Source organism: Corvus moneduloides, chromosome 16, assembly GCF_009650955.1.
Source record: "Corvus moneduloides isolate bCorMon1 chromosome 16, bCorMon1.pri, whole genome shotgun sequence".
Taxonomy (NCBI): Eukaryota; Metazoa; Chordata; class Aves; order Passeriformes; family Corvidae; genus Corvus; species Corvus moneduloides.
In genome coordinates this window covers 1708275-1723648 of record NC_045491.1, presented here as the reverse complement: position 1 = coordinate 1723648, position 15374 = coordinate 1708275, and the positions used below count along the sequence as shown (strand labels likewise).

At 40.0% G+C, this 15374-nt stretch overlaps 1 protein-coding gene across 2 annotated transcripts in view; it reads left to right on the top strand.

Moving 5' to 3' along the window:
* DNAH3 (dynein axonemal heavy chain 3) overlaps positions 1 to 13480 on the top strand; it is a 57295-nt gene extending 43815 nt beyond the window's left edge. For both annotated transcript variants that reach the window (XM_032125863.1, XM_032125864.1), the window contains exons 51-62: positions 276 to 458; positions 1345 to 1543; positions 2451 to 4592; positions 5569 to 5794; positions 6163 to 6407; positions 7730 to 7846; positions 8627 to 8781; positions 9537 to 9704; positions 10504 to 10646; positions 11211 to 11415; positions 12670 to 12807; positions 12991 to 13480. In XM_032125863.1, the coding sequence (XP_031981754.1) occupies positions 276 to 458; positions 1345 to 1543; positions 2451 to 4592; positions 5569 to 5794; positions 6163 to 6407; positions 7730 to 7846; positions 8627 to 8781; positions 9537 to 9704; positions 10504 to 10646; positions 11211 to 11415; positions 12670 to 12807; positions 12991 to 13344 (4275 nt within the window). In that variant the 3' untranslated portion in view covers positions 13345 to 13480. The remainder of the gene's footprint in view (positions 1 to 275; positions 459 to 1344; positions 1544 to 2450; positions 4593 to 5568; positions 5795 to 6162; positions 6408 to 7729; positions 7847 to 8626; positions 8782 to 9536; positions 9705 to 10503; positions 10647 to 11210; positions 11416 to 12669; positions 12808 to 12990) is intronic.
* Positions 13481 to 15374: the final 1894 nt, after the last annotated feature.

Sequence of the window (15374 nt, the reverse complement as noted above, 5' to 3'; positions counted from 1 at the left end):
ACAATATATTTCTCATTATTGACATTAATGAATCTGAAAAAAGCAAGTGTATTGCATAGACAATGATTAAAATATCTTTAAAAAAATCTACTCAGTTAAATGAAACAACGCTTAGTAAAAATAAACCAGAGAATTATTAATTATTTAGATCAAATGTCCTTTTTTTAGATTGTCTTAATATAGGGCCCTCCAATCTTTCTTCATGAGACATCAAGATATGACATGCATGCAATGTTTACACAGACTTTTTCTTGATTTCCTGTTGTATCCATCAGGTTGCCGACATGCAGAAAGAACTGACTGACCTTCAGCCTGAACTGATTAAAACGTCTGCAGAAACAGAAAAAATGATGGTCAAGATTGAAAAGGAAACAGTTGAAGTAGATGCAAAAAAGGCAATAGTGTCAGCAGATGAAAAGGAAGCCAATGATGCAGCTGCTGTTGCCCAAGCTATTAAGGTAGTGCCCAAGGGCTTGAGCCTGGAGCGTGATGGGTTCCAAGTGAATGGGAGCTGTGATGATGTGTTAATGGCGTGAGCCAAGCTCTTAGAGTAACAAAATTGCAGGAGATGATGAATGACACGTTCCTAATATAAACACGGTAAATTTGGGCTGTTTGGAGTATGACTGCACCTCACAGTCCTGCATAGCTTCCCTTTCTAGTTCACGTTCCAAAAGCTGTATAGCTCTTATTTCTTTACTAATATATTCTCATTTTCAACAGATTGAATAACGAGTTTATACTGTTTCCATGCCCAGAGACAGTTAATTTAGAGTTAGCTGAGGTAATTTGGCATATGCTGCACGTAGTCCTGTTAGGCATAACTTTAGAGGTAATGCCACAGCCAGACATCTGTAACACAGAATTTCCTGTGGAAAGCCTCAAGATTCCTCAATATTTTTTTGTAACTAGCTGGAAATGTCAGTGATATATAATATGGATAATTACTGAGATCAGAGTATCTGGTAAAGAATTTAAGCTACACAGTATCCATTTTTCACCTGATCAGCACTGTAAGATTTAACTAAGAACAACTGTCTCTAACCTTTATTTTAATTCTCATTGCCAAACCAGAGAGACCTTGATCTTGAAAGCTTGTGTGACATTTTTAATTATCAGTTCAGTTTATGGAAGTTACTAATTTCTCTACAAACCTTCTCTCTTTAAACTGTGCTGTCAAATGGTGAAAGTAGTTTTCTCTCCAAGAAACGTTGTGAAGAGTCTATTTAATGGATGCTTAACAAGACAGAAGGTTCTCCGAGGCTGTGCTGTAGTGGGGGGTGATCAGGCTGCAGACCTGGTATTGTATGAAGGTTCACAGCTTTCTGCCCAATGTCTTAACAGGACGAATGTGAAGCAGACCTTGCAGAGGCTCTGCCAGCTCTGGCTGCTGCAGAGGCAGCTCTCAACACCCTGAATCCTTCAGACATCACTCTTGTGAAATCCATGCAGAATCCCCCTGGTCCTGTCAAGCTCGTCATGGAGAGTATCTGTGTCATGAGGGCAGTTAAGCCAGAGAGGAAACCCGACCCCAATGGCAGCGGTAATGACACAGCTTTTGTTATCCCTGCCCCAGGAATGTGTGGCTGCTGCTGAGGTGTGCTGGTGAGGTGCTTCTGGCATGAACGCAGCCTCGTGCATTGGAGGTGCATTTTGCTGGCAGTGGCAAGTACACTGAGTAGTGAAGAGCTGCTTTTGCCATGCTGGCATACTGCCCTTGCCTGACACTGTTGTACAAGCTTTGTAAATATGATCCCAGTCGCCTGCACAAAGTCATCTCTTCAACTTGCTTTGACCCAACCTTGAGATTTGCATTGCCTTGAGGAGCTCTGGGTGCTGGAGGTGTGCTGTGCACCATCTGCCTGTGTTTCCCCCTGTAACCCCTGCTTCCAAACTATCAGTTATGCTGGGAGAGGGAATTCTAATTATACCTGTCATAGGTAATTATTCTAATAAGCCTTTTCTGTGTGGTTTAATGTTGTTATTGTGGGGTTGCACAGGATTTGCGAGGTGGGAAAGAGACCTTTTTCTTTCACTTTTCATCCACCTTATGCCTATACAGCTCAACCCTTCATAATTAAAAATGAGGATGATATAAATGCCTTTTATCCCAAATGGTCTTATCTAGATTAAGAAGGAATACTTCCACAGTTACTGATTTATCTAATAGACAATGCTGAGAAAGACTGTATAGTAATTGGCCTCCCTTAATGTGCTTGGTTGATTTAGAATTAATATGCAGTTAATAAATATGACATTGGTTAGTGATGCTGAAGGTCCTGTCTGAATTCCTTTAGGTAATGATTTTCCCAAACTATTCAATAGTCTTTGCATAGTAAAATTCCATTGCAGTATCATTGATGTTAATTCTTCATACTATGTTTCAAAGTACTTTTTTCACTTTGAACATGCATGTATTACGCCTGATTTTAGTCTTATTTGCAATATAGGTAAAATGATTGAAGACTTCTGGGGGCCAGCTAAAAAACTTCTTTCAGATATTAAGTTCCTTGACAGATTAAAGTCATATGATAAAGATAAAATTCCTCCTGCTATAATGAAGAAGATTAGAGAGAAATTTATGAATCATCCTGATTTTCAGCCAGAGGTCGTAAAAAATGTCTCATCTGCCTGTGAAGGCCTTTGCAAGTGGGTGCGAGCCATGGAGGTGTATGACCGTGTTCAGAAAGTGGTTGCCCCAAAGCGTGAGCGTTTGCAAGAGGCTGAAGGAATACTGGACATTCAAATGCAGAAGCTACAAGTGAAACAAGCAGAACTTAAGGAGGTTGTTGATCGCCTTCAAGCTTTGCAAGATGAGTTTGACAAAATGAATAATCGGAAGAAAGACTTAGAAAATAATATTGAACGTTGTTCACAAAAGCTCGTGAGAGCTGAGCAGCTGATTAGTGGTCTTGGTGGAGAGAAGGAGAGGTGGACAGAAGCTGCACGGTTATTAGGAATTCAGTACATAGACCTAGTAGGGGATGTGTTGTTGTCATCAGGAACTGTGGCTTATTTGGGAGCCTTTACTGTTGATTATCGCCTAAAATGCCAAAAGCAGTGGCAGGATCTGTGCATTGAAAAGAACATACCATGCTCCAGCGATTTTAGCTTAAGTAATACATTAGGGGATCCAGTCAAAATCCGTGCATGGCAGATTGCTGGATTGCCAGTTGATTCTTTTTCCATTGACAATGGTGTAATTGTTTCTAACTCAAGAAGATGGGCTTTAATGATAGATCCTCAAAGGCAAGCTAACAAATGGATAAAAAATATGGAGAAAACTAACAAGCTGTCAGTTATCAAATTATCTGACACACATTATGTGAGGACATTAGAAACTGCTCTTCAGCTTGGAACACCAGTCTTGCTAGAAAATATTGGTGAAGAATTAGATGCTTTCTTAGAACCCATTTTATTAAAGCAAACATTCAGACAACAAGGAGTAGAATACATGAAATTAGGGGAAAATATAATTGAATATTCAAAAGACTTCAGGTTTTACATGACAACCCACTTAAGAAATCCTCATTATTATCCTGAAGTGGCTGTGAAAGTTTGTCTACTCAATTTCATGATTACACCTTTGGGTCTTCAGGACCAGCTCCTTGGAATTGTAGCTGCAAAGGAAAAGCCTGAGCTAGAAGAAAAGAAAAACCAACTCATTATAGAAAGTGCAGCCAATAAGAAACAACTAAAAGAAATAGAAGATAAAATCCTGGAGGTCCTTTCCCACTCAGAAGGAAACATCTTAGAGGATGAAACAGCAATTAATATTTTGTCTTCTTCCAAGGAGTTATCAGCAGAAATCTCTGAAAAGCAAAAAATTGCCTCTATAACCGAGAAGGAAATAGATTCTACTCGAATGGGGTATAAGCCAGTTGCTGTTCATTCAGCTGTTGTCTTCTTCTGCATCTCTGATCTGGCAAACATTGAACCTATGTACCAGTATTCATTGATTTGGTTCATTAACTTGTATGTTCAATCTATTGCTAAAAGCAGAAAGAGTGGATGTCTACAGGAGAGAATTAAAAATATAACTGACCATTTCACAGTAAGCATCTATAATAATGTCTGTCGTTCGCTGTTTGAAAAGGACAAGCTGTTATTCTCCTTCCTTCTGACAGTAGGCATTATGAAGGGAAAAGGCCAGATAGATGATGCAGTTTGGCGTTTCCTACTGACAGGAGGTGTTGCTCTTGATAATCCTCACCCCAATCCAGCTCCAGACTGGCTGTCCAACAAATCATGGGCTGAGCTCGTACGTGCATCTTGCCTGACAAACCTCCAGGGGCTAATGGAACACGTAAGAGAGAATTCTTCCAAGTGGAAGCCAATCTATGACTCTGTCAGACCCCATGAAGAAGCCTTCCCGGATGCCTGGAGCGCGCTGACGGGGTTAGACCGCATGGTTCTTCTCAGGTGTTTGCGACCTGACAAAATTATCCCAGCAGTGCAGATCTTCATTGTGGAAAACATGGGAAGAACATTCATTGAACCACCTACATTTGATCTTGGAAGAAGTTACAGTGATTCAAATTGTTGTGCCCCTTTGATTTTTATATTATCACCGGGTGCTGATCCCATGGCAGGTGAGATTGGTATTAAAAACCCATTTTTTTATCTGGTTAAATGTCACTGAGTCTGACTAAATGAATAGTCAGACTACAGTTAATAGTGTAGGCCCCCTCATTTGATCTTTAAAGTGTCTCTAAGGTACAATACAGCAATGAGGGAATATCAAACATTGGCATCTGCCCATATATAAACAATGACAGTAAAATTGTTAGAGGGTGGAACGAAAGTAGTGGTGATGAAATGTCTTGGTCTCTGAACAGCAATTTGGGGATCTAACAGACTGTAGCATCCAGACCAATTTATAATTTATACTTGCATTACAATTCTTTCCGTGGGTGTTGGAGGTTTGCCCCAGTCTTTATTGCAACCCCTCCTCCAGAAAGTTTCCTCCCTCTCAGTTACTAATTAAATGGTGTGTATTGGCCACACTTAAAACCACATTTGTTAAATGTCCTTTAACGTGTAACCACCCAGATTATTTTTAAATCTGGTTTTCTGCCAAAAGAACTGTGATATGGAGCCATACCGTAAGGATGTATTTCCAGAAAGTACTGATTTTGATAGCAAAGCTGGAGGTCTGTTTTTAGCCAGATCTTAAGATCTGGCTAAATTTGCAGCTCAACCCCCATAAACAATTGTACCTGTGCAACAGAGAGAGCCGAGGGCTGTTGTGCAGACTGCAGCTGAACACCCAGAGGCCAAGGAGAGGACAGCCATTTAACCTGGCTGGTTTTGGGGTTGGGCTTTTTTTATTAATACTTTGTACCCCTAAATTTTAGTATATGCCTCAGCGACACAGTGACTGATACAGTATATGATGCTACTTCTGGGTTGTTGAGGTGCTTTTATTTGTTATTTTTTTTAATTTTAATATTTGTTAACATTTGTTGACTTTTCTCCCTTTAATGACATTGCAAAAATGATGACTAGAACATATTCTACTTCCTAATAGTTTGTCTTTGTTTGCATGTATAAAACTTGCCATCCTAGGTTTGCTAAAATTTGCTGATGATGTTAGCATGGGAAGCTCAAACATTCAAACGGTTTCGCTTGGCCAGGGCCAGGGCCCAATAGCAGAAAAAACAATTTACAAGGCTATTACTGAGGGAACCTGGGTAGTGTTACAAAACTGCCATCTTGCAACCAGCTGGATGCCTGCCTTGGAAAAAATCTGTGAGGAAGTTATAGTGCCTGAGAATACCAATGATAAATTCAGGTAGGAGTTTTAGTATTTTGCACTTTTTAATGTGAGTATTTCCTGTTTGCTGAAGACACTACTAACAAGAAATTAAACTACTTTTGTAAGAATGCCTAAGTATGACATTCATATCATTTATGTGCAGTGATAAAATAAAGATCCATCATTAAGAGTTCATCTTTTCTACCTGTCCAATATAATCTGCTCTGTCTGCATTTTAGAACAAATTTAGATGTTATCTTTATAGTTAAACAAGGAGTAAAACTTAGTCTTCTATAGATCAAGATGCAGGATTATAATACTGATTTTATTATTATTGTTATTACTACTACTACTGTTACTATCATGTGATTTTTTAATAATGTGCTTTGTAAACTTCTTTTTAGGTTGTGGTTAACTAGTTATCCATCAGAAAAGTTTCCTGTTAGTATCCTCCAGAATGGCATCAAAATGACAAATGAGCCTCCAAAAGGTGTTAGAGTGAACCTCCTTCGCTCCTACCTGAACGATCCCATCTCTGACCCCGTGTTCTTTCAAAGCTGCCAAAAGCCAAAAATGTGGCAAAAACTGCTTTTTGGCCTTTGCTTTTTTCATGCTGTTGTGCAGGAAAGGAGAAACTTTGGCCCACTGGGTAAGTTTTAGATTATTTTGCACTTTGTTTCAAAAAAAAGATTTGTGGTTTTGAAATGCATTGCTGGAGTCTCTCTGTAAAAAGGCAGTACTATTAACAGTATTGCAAGAGTGCAATCTGCATTGCACAGAGCACCATAAAGTTTAAAAGCTGTTATTTGCAGGGATTCTTATTTAGCCAAAGCTGCTTCTGAAACTTCTAAAAGTATTCCCCAGGGAAGACTAGAAAGTACCATTTTTCCAAATAAATATATTATACAGAACTTACATGAAATGATAGCTTACTAAATTATTAACTTATTACTGTAGTTCTTTCTAACAATGAAATTCAGATCTGTTTTAAATTTTTGTAATTAAAAATACGCCTTCTTCTATTCTGCTTTTGTTATTTATGTGCATACTTTGTTTTATCAAACCTAGTGCATGTATTTACTTGGTGTGAAGCAAATCTGTGTAGCTGCAGTGTGGTGTTTATAACAGCAATGAAAAGATATGTCATTCATAAGATTTGTGCTTCAGCTTTTTCTGTAATCTTCAAATACATAGAAAACTAGATAGAATTTCTAACATATAGAAATGTATGGACTTAGAGATTCCATTTTTATAACTGTTTAAAGTTTATGCTCTGCACGGGTGTACATGAAGTCCTCAGTCTTCCATTCCAGCTGAGTTCGCCTTCCTCATAACTGGTTGCTGTTAGGAAATGTTGTATTTTGACTGAAAACCACTGTCATTATTTTAGTAGGCAGCTGTTTAAATAAGCACTAAACTTCCAGTATGAAGACACTAATTTATTGCTTTAGAGTAAAAACTGAATTTTCTAGAGGCCATTTTCTATAGCAACATCTACTGCTGATGTGACCAGCTATCCTGGTGAAGAAGGATAGTTGCATCACTAGCTCTATTTTTGGTTTGCATTAGGGATATAGGTTTTCTGAAGGATTCTTTTATCGAGAATATGTTCCTGTTTGTTTGCTTGCTTGTTTTATTGTACTGTTATTTTGAATGTCATCTGCAAACAGTATTAATAGATGGGCAGATGAAAAATTGAAATCAGTAAGTGAAGTAAAACTCCTGTTCTCGTTGTGTCCAGATAGCAACAGATTAGCTTAAAATATCAAGCAGGTAAAATATAATTTTCAGGAAATTTTGATGCCAAAATGCCTATGGTTAATAAACAGCCTGGTGTATTCCAGGCTCCTTCTAGACTGTCTGGCAGTTGTATCTTCAGCTCTGTAGGAGCAGTGTAGTACCAATCATTTCCTGAGCCCAGCTGTCAGTGCAGTGCACCATTTCCCTGTGTATCTCTTCTGAATTGAACAGGTTGGAATATTCCATACGAATTCAACGAGTCTGACCTCAGAATCAGCATGCAACAGATCCAGATGTTTCTGAATGAATATGAAGAGATCCCATTTGAAGCTCTGACATACCTAACAGGTACAGGCATTACATCCTCTCACATGTGTTTGTTGACTTTGCTAGGCACTTTCAGCTGACACGCTGATAAACTGGTGACTTCTCAACAAACGGAGTGGATTCCACACAGGTTTGTTTTACTGGCCTGCCACATACAATGTGGTTGTCACTGGATGGATATTGGAGTTGGACTGTGACTGGAATTGGATCCCAAACCCTCAGCTGTCATTGTTTTGACTTGCATATGGCTACAATTACTAATGGTCCAGCAAACCTCCTGGTCTTTGCTTCATACACATCAAATAAAACCATCCATGGCCTCTGTTCCACCTTCGCTGGTCAACGTGAGCCTGACACAGGAAGCTTTGGTGCTTCACCAGAGGGTGTGATCATACTCAGGGGTTTAGAGCAGGAGGTGTTGACATGTGTAAATAACTCAGTTGCTGTGGCTATTCTGTTCTCTTTCTCCACGGAAATAAGCTGCCTTTTGGCACCTCCTTGTCAGCCTTGTCATTCTTGATTTCTGTTAATATTATGATTAGCTTTATGAAAAAGAATTTTGGGACACGAGTAGCAGTTTCTCAGACCAACTCATAGCGTTCCTTAAACCTCTCATCATCAAGACACATAAATTTGGCCCATAGATGTCCAAGTGTCTAATTTCGATTGAATCAATTCAAGTATAAGACCTAAAAACTTTGGAAGATCTGGAGCTTTGGAGCTTCAGCTTACTAGAGTTTCACATTATTGCAAGATAATTTTAATTTGATCATTAAACTGGTTTTCTTTGTCCTTTTCCAGGGGAGTGTAACTACGGAGGTAGAGTGACAGATGATAAAGACAGGCGTCTCCTCCTGTCCCTGCTTTCTATAGTCTATAACAAGGATATAGAGCAGGAGAAGTACATGCTGTCAGCTGGAGGTGACTACTACATCCCACCACATGGCCCATATGAGGTGAGAAGACAACAAGTGTAAATTCTCTCTGAGTTACTGGGGAGGAGCTTACCTACACTGTGCTTGGATGATGCTGAATACACCAAATAGAAAATAAACCCCATAAGATCATAAAGCCCTGGAATGTATCTTATGTATGAAATAGGAGTCTGGTACTTCATATCTGCCATACCCCAATGGGGATGTAGAGATCATCCAACACTCTGGCATTTGTTGATGCAAAGAGCCTGTGTAGGTTTCCAATACAGTTCTAGAAAGCCAATAGGAGTCAGGCTTCAGAAATTTACAGGGTGCCTGTGCACTTTCTTGCCACCAGTCTGACCTTGAAAGCAGCAGTCAGGAGGAAGAGGTTGTATACTCAGTTTCCATCCTCTTTTTCCCTTCTAACAGCTTCATAGAGATAATGAATGTGCTCAAATCCCACCTATTTGTGTAGCCCACAAGTTGTAGGGATGACACATCCAGCATCCTACCCCCTTCTGTGACTCCTACCAGCACTCCTTGGATATTTCTAATGTACTTTCCTTTCTCTTGCCACTTACATGAGGGTGGTAATAACAACTCCCCCATGAGTTTTTGAATCACTCAGAACTTTTATATTTATCTCTGTGGAGAGTCAGTCAATTCCTGGATGTGTTTAGCAGGAAACGACCATCTTTAATTTTAAATGGGAAGGTTCTGTCCCAGTTGGGTTTACTGATGGTTTATGAATATCACATTGCATGATGTCTGGTATCTGAATGTTTGTTTTACAGTCTTATGTTGAATACATACGAAGTTTGCCTATTACAACACACCCTGAAGTGTTTGGACTTCATGAAAATGCAGATATCACCAAGGATAACCAGGAGACCAACCAGCTGTTCCATGCAGTGCTCCTGACTTTGCCTAGAGAAGCAGGGGGAGCTGGCAAGTCCCCTCAGGTAACTGGGGAAGAAAGATCAACTTGCACTCTGGAAAGGTGCCCTTTCCTGTCATGTCCTAGGCCTCAGAGTAACCCAACACCTCTCATCTCATGACTGTAGCATTGGGAGCAGATGTGAATGTCCTTAGAGAGAAGCAGATGGATTTGGCATAGCACCTTTAGGGATGGAAGATACCTCCATGACTTTGCATTCAAACAGATTAATACCATGTGTCCTGGCAGCTGAGGTTACTCAGGCCAAATCCATGCCTCTTTGAGATACAGATAAATAACCTTTCAAGCCTCTCAGATTTGACATCCTGTATTTTATATACAAGTGGATTCTTGAACAGTGGAATTGATGGAGCCTCATTTCCTGCAGGGTTGTCCAGTGATCATATTTTCTGATGTCTAATATACTGCAAGTAGAGCTTCTCTTGGGGCTGTGGTATTCATGGGGTCTTCCCATTATTTTGCTCATGCTGCATGCTTTGTCTTTTCCTTCACTGTGGCAGTAATAGGATTATGCTTGTCTGCTCTCCTGCCTATTTCCTTAGAATTTGCCTAAAACCTTGTTGCAAATTAAAAATTATTATTTAACAAATTTAAAATTATTGAGAAGGAAGGAGTAAGCAAGCACATGCAGACAGGATGATGCCCAAAGCAAGTAAGAGCACTATATCTTTAGGAAAATGGACTAAAATACCTATGTGGTTGTACAGAAAAAATATAAAATCTATAGTGTTTTGTGGAATTTATTCAATAAAAATAGGGGGGGAAAGGAATATTTGTTATTCACTGCAAACTTGTGCCTTCAGGAAGTTGTTGAAGATTTGGCACAGGACATCCTGTCCAAACTACCAAGTAGCTTTGATATGGAAGAAGTGATGAAGGCGTACCCAGTACTTTATGAAGAGTCCATGAATACAGTTCTTAGGCAAGAACTAATTCGATTTAACAGGTATGGCTCAGTGTTTTGTGTAGCACTTCTTAAACTGAAATATGCTTGTGTCCATTGCTGCTAGTTGCTCACAAGCCTTAACCAAGCCTTTTACAATACATTTTTCTTAACATGTTAGATTCTGCTTTGGATGAATCTTTTAAAAATACTTGAAAGCTGCAGGTGAGTACCTGAATATAGCAATGGTATTCTTGGAGTATGAACTTGAATCAGGTTTGAGTTTGTTGTGTTGAGGGAGAGCAGCCTGCTTTAGCCTTTGTAAGTGATACCCAGGCCCCAAAATTCACAGCACACTGTGACAATGAGTGCTACAAGCTTTAAAGCTCTCATCACTTGATTTCCCTTGTCTAGAGTGAAAGTTTTCATTGTCTTTTCTCTGTGTGTCTGTTTTTAATCTGTTTGCTTTTCTAAAGTTAAGTAAGAGTTTTGATAACCACAAATTTGATGAGGAATTTCTGACAGGACATTTACCACCTTTATAAACCCTTCATTCAAGTTGGACTGAGGGGTATTTAGCCAGGTAGTAAGAAGTAAATAATGACAATTCCTTTCTTTTCTCTGAAGGCTTACTGAAGTTGTTCGGAGCAGCCTCATTAATATAGGCAAAGCCATTAAAGGCCAAGTGTTGATGTCTTCTGAGCTTGAAGATGTTTTCAACAGCATGCTAATGGGAAAAGTGCCATCAATGTGGGCTTCCAAATCCTATCCATCACTGAAACCTCTCGGAAGTTACGTGTCCGATCTCCTCTGTCGTTTGGAGTTCTTCCAGGTCTGCTAAACTGAGACTGAGGGGTGTGGGTAGTTGCAGTTGAAAGCTGGATGGGGAGAGTGTGTGTCAGTGCTGTCCTTGCTCAGCAGTCCCTGGGTAGCTCCAGACTGTGAGCTGCTCACACACACTCACGGCCAAATACCCTCTGCATTAGCAGCACTGCAGTTCGCTGGGCAATTGCTCAGCAGGGTGAGCTGGGAGTATGATCCCTTGGTGCTAATCCAGTGCTGCTTTTGGTAGTTTCCATCTTTCTATTTCTATAAGATTCATTTTAGTTCGAATTGGTGTCTTAATGGCTTCCTTGCTGAAAGGACACCGAGCTGGGTGTGAGAACGCTTTAGAACCAGTGTGTAACAGGAGCTATGAAATTTTATATACGTGTAAATATCTTTCAAGTTTCATAGAATGTCACACCACTTCCACACACTTTTTTGAACAGACTATTTTAATTTTTAACTCACCATTCCATTATTTTCTCTGCACTCTTAGCACTCTTAAAACTACTTAAAATTTTGGGTATACCTTAAATAGTGAGGTACTGAGATGTAGTGAAACCCCATACAAGTCAGGAGAGGAGAAAGCTAGGAAGAAGTGTCTGAGAGATTTGTATAAATGGCACTTTCCTGTTTGCTGGATCAGAGCATTGTAGGGGCTTCTTCTGACTCCAAATAACTTCCAGTAGTGTGAGGACATTCTGCCCTTGTTTTGCTTTTTCCTACTGCATTGTGTGGACAAGGCCCAAGATCTCCCTGTCTTGGCATCTTTGTACAGGAATGATTTCCTCTGCTAGCATCTGGTATGTAGGCTGTAGTGAGTGCCCTCACAGTGATCAGTGAAGAGACATTGATCAGGAAAGAATGTAAAAGAATTTGGCCTTTTTGCATGTTAGGAGATTGGTGGAGATTATTTTGATAAAAGTGTCCAAATTCAATCACTTTTCTGTTTTGGGGGGCCACTATCTAGACTTAACAAAACACATGCTACTTTCTGAAATTTTTCTCAGTAGCACTGAGTTCTGGTTGTTTCAGAATGAGTGATTATTTTGGTTGTTATCCTAAAGAACTGACTTCTGTGATTTGTTGTCTCAGAAAAACAGAGAATTGATGGATGGAAGCAGAGGGTTCCATCAAGGCTTAGATCTCGTTGTGCTGTTTGAGGGTATCTGAAAAGACATCCCTTTTCTGGTGAATTGGCACAGTGAAGCCACAAGTATGTTGGGGTTTTTTTACATTTGTTTTCTCTCTCCCTATTCAGGATTGGGTTGACAATGGGCCACCTACAGTCTTTTGGCTCTCAGGATTCTTCTTCACTCAGTCTTTCTTGACCGGTGTTTTACAAAACTTTGCCAGAAAATACACCATCCCAATCGACCACATTGGATTTGAATTTGAGGTAAGAAAAATGCAGAAGAATATTGCTTTTCTTGAACAGCTTGAAACGTATCCTGGGGCCAGCAAGAAATAGAGTTTTCAGATGAAAAGGTATTTTATTTAAAGGAGCAATTTCAGACTGTCACTTATAGGATTTAGTATACTCAGATAAAAATAAAATCAAGCAATGGTTTAATCATTCTAGGTGATGAAACAGGAGCACACAATGGAGAAAATGCCAGAAGATGGGGCTTACGTGAGAGGCCTTTTTTTGGAAGGTGCACGATGGGATAGAGAATCCTGGGTAATTGGAGAATCACTGCCAAAAATCCTTTATGATCCTTTGCCCATAATTTGGCTGAAACCTGGAGAAAGTTCGAAGTTTCTTCATCTGAACATCTATTCATGCCCTGTATACAAGACAAGTGAAAGAAGAGGTGTCTTATCCACCACTGGGCACTCAACCAACTATGTTCTGTCGATTGAACTCCCTTCAGACAAGCCCCAGAAGCACTGGATAAATCGAGGTGTGGCAGCCCTGTGCCAGCTGGACGACTGAGGGGGTGCAGTATTGATTCTGTAAAGATCTGCTTTACTCCTCAATGGCTGCATGGTTGTTTGTGGTTTTTTTGTTGTTTTTTGGGTTTTTTTTTTTTTTTTTTTATGAAATTGGGCTTAAAGAGTTTTGATGCTGATTTTAATGGGAATCCACTTCCCATCTGTTGCAAAAAGATTGTGGATTTGCCTACCACTTCTGTGTCCCCGGAGTATGTAGGACAAGGAGGGAGGAGATGAGAATATTCTGTTGTCAACATATGAACCCAATCCTTCAATCCTCAGGTAGAATGAACTACCAAAGCTGTATTATAAACCTGTAATCATTCCTGGATGATGTCTCTCAGAGTTTCCACAGAAGACTTCTGGACAGCACATGCATTGGGAGCCTGCCATTTCTCAGAACAGTATGCTTGTGCCATAATTTTGTAACTTTTTTGTTTCCAATATTATTCACCTACCTATTCAAGGTACCCGATACATGGAGCTGTTTTCTTTCTCCCAGTCTCACTTTACTTCCTGCCAGCAGCCCAGCCCCACACAGCCACTCACTCACCCCCTCCACTACCTCATGGGGTGAGATAAAGAGAGTTTAATAGGGAAAGCAAAAGCCACGCACACAAACAAAACAAAACAATTAATTCCCTGCTTCCCATGGGCGGGCAGGTGTTCAGCCATTCCCAGGAGACCAGGGGCACATCACATGTAATGGTGACTTGGGAAGACAAACGCCATCACTCTAGATGTCCCCCTCTTCCTTCTTTCCTCCACTTTACATACTGATCATGATGTCACATGGTCTGCAATGTCCCTTTGCTCATTTGGGGTCCTGGCTTTGTCTCCTCCCAACCTCCCAGACATCACCAACTTCCTTCCCAGCCTGGCAGTATGAAAAGCAGGAAAGGCCTTGGCTCTGTGCAATCCCTGCTCAGCAATAACAAAAACATCTCTATATTATCAACCCCTGTGCTCAGCACAATCCAAAACACAGCCCCATACCAGCCCCTGTGAGGAAAACTGACTCTACCCCAACCAAACCCAGCACACTTCCTCATCTTGCTCTCTTGCTTGTTGGACTAATAACTGCCTGAAATTTCATACTTGTTTAAGCTCTTTCATCAGAGAAGCTCAAAGTAGCTTGCAAACATTAATTAAAAATAAAATAGCCTGAACATCTTCAAAGAGCTGTGCAGTCATTAACTAATCCCCACAGCATGCCAAGAAGGTACTTAAGATGCATCATTAGACTTGTTGTGTACACAGTACAAGAGAAGCACAAAGATCAAGGCAAACATTTAAAAAAACATGCACTACGTAGACATCCACTAATTTGGGGTCTTGTATTTTTTTTCATTGCCCAAATTGCAGCATTTTAATGACCTGCTGGAGGCCTCACGAAGTCAGAGATTCAAGCCATCATTTAGCAATTCTCAGTATCCTGCTACAAGCATTAAGGAATGCTGCTACAACTTGAAGGACATGGTTCTTGTCACAGGAATTGGTCTGTTGTGTTGTGATTAGGTGAAAACAGTGTTCATTTATTGTTTCATTAACCACTGCTTTGTTTTATGCAGATATTCATAAAATAGTAACTGTTAAGAATGGTACTGCAAGGTAAGGCAGAAGTGTTGGGGATGTGTTGTGCAGTGCTGCTCTGCAGGAAGATGCACAGGGAAACAGCAGCTTCATGTACCACACCTGATACCTCACTGACAGTCCAGCATGCAGGCATTTGGTGCATCGCTGGTATGTGGTGAGTGGAGCCAAGATGTCAGGCCAGGACATCTAATGGATGTTTGTTTTAATAAAAGGGATAGGGATGTGCAGGTGTTTCAAATTACTGAGAGGAAGAAACTACTCTTAACAAATTAGACTAAATGATATTTGGCACCTAAACCAAAATAAAACTTGTTTATGAATGTTACAGCACACTCATCCAAATAGACAACAGTTTTTAAGAAGAGAATCATGTTTCAGTAGATCTATAAATAAATTAATTAAAATTGGTCCTTGAAAAAATTATTTTCTTAGACT